The sequence below is a fragment of the Kogia breviceps genome, chromosome 3 (genome assembly GCF_026419965.1).
Source record: "Kogia breviceps isolate mKogBre1 chromosome 3, mKogBre1 haplotype 1, whole genome shotgun sequence".
Taxonomy (NCBI): Eukaryota; Metazoa; Chordata; class Mammalia; order Artiodactyla; family Physeteridae; genus Kogia; species Kogia breviceps.
The window spans coordinates 133,149,331-133,155,691 of NC_081312.1; the positions used below are offsets into that span (position 1 = coordinate 133,149,331).

General features: G+C 48.2%; 1 protein-coding gene across 3 annotated transcripts in view; it reads left to right on the forward strand.

Annotated features, from left to right (window-relative positions):
- The window catches only part of ANP32A (acidic nuclear phosphoprotein 32 family member A), a 39,517-nt gene extending 36,927 nt beyond the window's left edge, over window positions 1-2,590 (forward strand). For all 3 annotated transcript variants that reach the window (XM_059056575.2, XM_067029600.1, XM_067029599.1), the window contains 2 exons: window positions 1,101-1,164; window positions 1,368-2,590. In XM_059056575.2, coding sequence (XP_058912558.1) covers window positions 1,101-1,164; window positions 1,368-1,429 — 126 coding nt within the window. In that variant the 3' untranslated portion in view covers window positions 1,430-2,590. The remainder of the gene's footprint in view (window positions 1-1,100; window positions 1,165-1,367) is intronic.
- The last annotated feature ends 3,771 nt before the right edge of the window (window positions 2,591-6,361 follow it).

Genomic DNA, 6,361 nt, shown 5'->3' on the forward strand with positions numbered 1-6,361 from the left:
AGAGGCAGGTCGGGGTTAGTGAGAAAGCTGGTGAGATAGGCTTGGTTCCCGTCAAGTTGTGCTGCTGGGTGTCTCTTCTCCCCAGGTGTAGGCTGCTAGGCTCACCTCTGAAGAATAGTGTGTATTTTAAAAATAGAGACCTAGCAAAATAGGCCCCCCCAGGACAGGGCAATAAGTCATGTTGGCTAATGGATTTTTCGTCTTGCCCTTCCCCTCAGGAGCCGCCAACATGTAGAGGGTGTTTTTGGTAATCTCATTGACTATCTGCAAATTTCCAGCTTCCAGTAAAGGAGAGCTCACACACACACACACACACAGAGTCTTAGCAAACAGACTGATTAAGGAACTATTTGGTGACATTATAAAAGGATATTTCCCTTGACAAAAAGAAGTCTATTGCCGAGTTCTTATTAAACAGTGGGCTGCCTGGTACTTTAGGAACAGTGTTCATGCAGAGATTTCAACTAGCCTGGATCTACTGGAGCAGCGTGAAGCGTGGTCCTGTGTTGAGGGTGAATTCACACCCCTTGCTGAATCTCATGGAGCTGGGAGTGATGTCCTGGGCAGGGGGGTGAGAACTGTATTTTTCCTCCCTCCAAGTGACCCAAGTTTGCAAGACGGTGAAGGGGCTGCACTCACCCACAGACTGGGGTCTGGACTGGGGTCTTCTCTTGAAGCCAAAACTAGAGGGAGGACAGATGAAAGCTCGGCCTACTTCACACGATGGAGAGTCGGCTGGGAAACTTGTCCCCCTAGGAGGGCATACTGCGGAGCTGCCTGAGTTATAGGGACTTCAGGTCAGGAATTCTTAACGGGGGATAGAATCCACCCCCCTCTGCTGACATTGTTTGCAGATATTTTGTGTAATGTGGGTATTTTCTAGGGAAGGGGTTCAAAACTTTCTACAGATTCTTAAAGGGGGGTCCTTGATATAAAAGAACCTCTGTTTTAGGTTCACCGGTGCGAAGCAGGTCCGCGGGAGCTCTGAGGGGCTGGGGGCGGCCCCCACCTTTCTGAGCTCGGTGTCAGGGGAAGTGGCATCCTCCACGTGTCCCACGGTCGGGGCGTTCCTAATGTCCGGTGTCCATCTTCTCTCCTAGGAGGATGAGGAAGGTTATAACGATGGGGAAGTAGACGATGAGGAAGATGAAGAGGAGCTTGGTGGTACGGCAGCGATTTTACTCTCCACGGGTAGCAGGCTGGCCCCCTCAGTTGACAGTAGATGGCCTGGGTCCTGAGGACCTGGCCTCGGTTTGCCAGGGTTGGCAAAGCGTCCTAGACGTACGGTCCCCTGCTTTCTCAGCGGGGGGGTTGAGTAGGAGGCGAGATCCATGTTTAATCTAAATGCCTTTTCCTTACTCTTCCAGAAGAAGAAAGGGGTCAGAAGCGAAAACGAGAACCTGAAGATGAGGGAGAAGACGATGACTAAGTGGAATAACCTATTTTGAAAAATTCCTATTGTGATTTGACTGTTTTTACCCGTACCCCCCCAAATCCCGCTCCCCGAAACTTATTTTTTTCTGATTGTAACGTTGCTGTGGGAACGAGAGGGGAAAAGTGTACTGGGGGTTGTGGGGGGAGGGAGGGGGGAGGGGGTGGAATAAAATACTATTTTTACTGCCACTCTTTATTTTTTTCCCCTACTTTTTCTTTGTGTCTGTTTTGTCCCTGATAAATTTGCGATAGCTGAGTACACACAAGTGAGCGTTTGTTCCTTACCCTCAAAGAGGACGGTTTGGAGATCTCTGACATTTCCTGGTATTTCCCGAGTCTCTTGAGTTGGTTGGAAGGCCATGGCTGGCCTCAGTTTGGTTTCTCAAAGCCCAGGAGGGGCTGAGCACCAGCCACATCTTACCTCTTGTTCTGGTTCCCGTGATTTCCGCATTTCTTGGGCCCGCTAAAGGCAGCCAGCGCCCTGGTTTGTAAATAGCAACCTAAAGGCATATTTTGGCCCTGGTCGGGGGATCTTCCCTGTCTCCCGTCCCCTTTTCCCTCTTCACAGATGGTGGTGGGCTTCGCTGTCCGAAGAAGACTCTGATGTCACTGTTGTGATGAGCCAGAGAGCTGAGAACAGCAGGCTTCTGAGTTAGGAGTAAAATGGATTTGGTAATTCTAATTAAAAGAGAAGAAGCAAACCCTCAAACTTCAACCTCTTTCAAAGATTAAAAACAAAACTGTCCTATCTTGTTCTGTAAAATATTAGAACGCTTTGTTTTACACAATGACAAGAGAATTCTTCTACGTGTCCTTCTGTGCTTAGACCATTTTTACAAACCTAAGCACAGGAGACGCTGCTGCATGTCGGCTGGGTTTTTTTTTCATACACCCGAGCACGGAAAAACTAACGCAAAATTGTATTTTCTTACCTAGTGGAAATCTGAAATGACTGCAAATTCCTAGCGAATGTACAGGTTTGCTTTCCTGTCCCTCTTCTGGATTGCTTTTGAAGTGACGTGTGATTCCTTAGCCCGTGTTTCATCTGTATAAAAGAACATCTGCACCGGTTTTCCTCCCCCTCAGAAGAGCCAAACTTTGAGTTTTATGTCTGTTTGTCATTGATAAATTTCAATAAATCTTTTTATACAATTTTTTTGGGGGTGGCTTCTTTGAGTCCAAAAGGTCACTGATCTAGGATGAATTCCAGATAACCTGCTGGCTGATAGGGGTGCAGGGAGGAGCTTCACATTGGTTACCTGATAAAATCGTTTTTCTTACAGGATGTATAACCTGATATATACTAACTTTGGATTCTTTGGGTCTCAACTCGAGACTCGGTGGTGTGCTATCTTCATTAAAAACTTCATTTGGGCGGGGAAGTGGGGGTGGTGATGTAAAGAGAGAAAGATATAAAAAGTTATTAAAAAACACTCACCAGAAAGGCCAGCCTTGGGACCTTACTTTGAATATCTTTCATTGTTTTGTTGTTCAGACTGTAAAAAGAATACAGGAAAACCTGAGGAATGTACAAAACAAATTTGTTCCTTTTTTCACTTAACGTTAATTACAATTTCTCTACCTCTAAAGAGTCTTTAAAAGCATGTATCTGAAATGGCTATGTCGTAGTCCATTAACTATTCTGATTTGCTTAATTCTAACCAGACAGTAAGATGTTTGGGTTATTTCCAACTTACCACTAGACATTCTGTTATACTTTGCAGAGTCACTACACCAAAAGGTAACATTTATAAGGCTCATGTGCAAGGTTTCATGTTTTCCAGAAGGGTTATACCAATATACTGTGGTGATTTATACACATATATTCATTCTCAGCCATATGGCCTTGAACCCGACAGCAAGCCCTAGATCCTGTGTTAATTCCAGCAGAATGAGGTGTTCTCAGGAGAGACTGACCCACCCCACCCTCTGGGTGGTATCCTGACACCTACTGCCCTCTTCTTTGGAGCAGACAGACATCCTCTGGCTCCAGGTGTAGGCTCGGGAGGTGGCCTTGAGGCCAGGCCCTATGCCAGGCATCAGGACTCAGGATGAACTGGCCAGGCGTGCTCTGTCCCTCCCAGAGCTGGTGAAGGAACATGGCAGTGCAGTGAAGTCCAGAGGCACTCAAGCCTGGACTCAGGTTTTCTGGCCCTGACTCCATGGGGACTTTAAGGATAGGTTAACTTCACGTAGATATGGAAATAAATGCTATAAAATGTAAGGTAAAATGGATGATGATGGATGGGTTAATGCTGATGGGAGCAAGAGAGGAAAACCCTATCTATGTCAGTCATATCAAGCAGTTACATCAGCACCTGGGATACGGTCTTGTGCCCATTTTACTGATGAGGAAAACCTAGGTCCAGTGACTTGGAGGTAAGAAGGGGGAGGCAGGGTTAAACCTGTTTGGACTATTTCCATTTCATCGAACTTAGTCATGAATGGCAAGGAGGAAGAGGAAGCTCATCCAGAGGGGGAGAGACAGTAAGAGCTGACCTTTGTTGAGTTCTTGTGTGCCGGGTACCATGCTTTACGTGCAGCATCTCATTTGAGATGAATCCTCACAATCACCTTAGGTGGGTGCCGTTGCCCTTGTTATACGGGTGGCTCAGAATGTGATTTGCCCGAGGTCCTGCGGCCAGAAAAGAGCAGCATCAGTAATAAACTAGGGGTGTGTGTTTCCAGAACCAGCCCTCTTGCCCTCCACTGGAGTGCCTCCCATCGACTCCTCCCCCAGCTGCAACCACCTGTGTGGGCCAGCTGTGTTGAAGCAGTTCTTCACCCCCTGCCCAGCACAGCCCCGGTGACAGGTTTCCCCACCGGGTCTAGCGAATGCCACGGGACGGACCCCTGAAATGGAAGGGCCCTTAGAAACCACCTAGCCATCAACCGGCCCTCTCATTGGATGAAAGAGGAAACCAAAACCCAGGGAGCGTAAGTGATGTGCCCAAGGCCACCCTGCAAGGCAGTGCCAGAGCCCAGCTGGAGCCCAGGACTCCCATTCCTGGGCTTCTGAAGCACCACATCTCTCGCAGCTGCACCGTGTGGTTGCAGGGAAGCCAGCTGACATGAGATGCAGAAGGTACACAGTGTAGTGTCTTCCAGAACACAACTAAGCCTTGGGGGGACAGGATGTAGTGAACGCATGGCACATCTCTCTGTTTCATGTGGCTTTGGAGTGCCTCCTATGTTTTTAAATATTCACAGTGGGTTTGCCTTGCCGGTAGTATCTGAGATTGATCATCGCTGAAAAGGGTGTGCATTTCTTGGTAATGGGATGATTCTTGATCATGAGCTCCTACTCTGTGTCATGTGCTATATCCATTGCCTCCCTCAGTCCTCGTACAGATTTCACAGATGTAACCAAGGCTCAGAGAGTTGAGACACAACTAGCCTGAAACCTATGTCTTTCTGATGCAAGAGACCTTGTTCTCATCCACTGTGTTGAAAGAGCCAGGCAGATAAGGGAAGAGGGGATGAGCAATTCAGTTTGTCTCATTTGCTGACTTGGAAAGGCTGTTTTTATCCTGATTCAGAAACTCATTGTTCTTGGTTGGAAGGATTCCCAGTGGGTCCCTAATAAAGCGGCTTTGGACAATGGCTGCCCTGAGTCCCCGGACCAGCCCTTGGACAGGCCCCTGCGGCCGGCTGGACCCAGGGGTGAGCGGGGCCAAGGAGAGGGCTGGAGACGGTGGGACAGATGAGGGCGGGTCTGAGGCTGAATCGGCCTGAGGCCCTCAAGATGGCCATGAACATGCCAGCAAGGGGAGAGACTGGAGAAAGATTCAAATCTGATGGGGCATCCGTAGACTGCTAACTGTCTCTGACTTTAGGAGCTGATGAAGGAGACATCAGTGCAGTTGCCGGCCAAGCACCAGTTGCTCTTGGTCTGGCAACGACACTACAAGGGACCACTGGAAGGACTCACATGGATGGATATGGGCCACTCCCATGCCTGAAGCTCAGGTGGGGCTTACCCACCGCTCTGGTTCCTGGGGTGAGCAGGTGACAACTGTCCCAGCCAGTCAGCATATTCCAAACTTTGACCACAGTGACTGGTACGAGGAGGAGCCTGGAACCCAAACTGGTTAAATGAGACTTGGTCCCCGGGATTTGGCAAATGGGAAACCTCCTACTGGGGGTACTGGGCTGGGAGGATGGAGGCACATCCCTTGGAGAGAACCTCTAGATGTTTCCGTTTCAGCCTGAGAGAGTCCTAACACAGTGAAGTGAGGACACCAGCATACATTTAGAACTTATTGTTTGCTGGGCATTGTACATTATTTTCCTCATTTCTCACAAGGTCCTATCCGGTAGTCATTATTATCCCCATTTCGAAGATTGAGCACATATAAGTACTTGATAAATATTGGCTGCTTAGTGACAGGCAGGCACACAATAAATACTTTATAAAAATCAGCCTAGTGTTTCCGAAATTTCCCTGATAAGAATCCCTGGGGCTTGTCGGACTGCCAGGTCTCACCCCTGGGAATTCTGGTTCAGGGGCTCTGAGGCGGTGCCCGGGAATCTGTGTTTTAACAAGTGCCCAGAGGATTCTCATCATCGAGGACGTTTGGGAAATGCATTCAACTCAATCCCCACCACAGCCTACTGAGGAAGGTATTACAGCCATTTTTATTTAAAGTTGAGGAAAGTGAGGCTCAAGAGAGGTTATATAACCTGCCCAAGCTGACACAGGTGGTGAGTGACAGAGCTGGGGTTTGAACCTGGGTCTCCGTGATGTTCACACTCCTTGGGGAAAAGGGATGATAAGGACTGCCTGTGTATCTCACAGATTGTGAGCTGATGCAAAAGATGGAAAGAACATGGCAAAGTGGAAAGTGAAAAACACTACGGAGAGAGAGAGAAATGGCTGTTTATGAAAAAGAAGCCCAAGCAACTCAAATATTTTCTCTAACCAGTG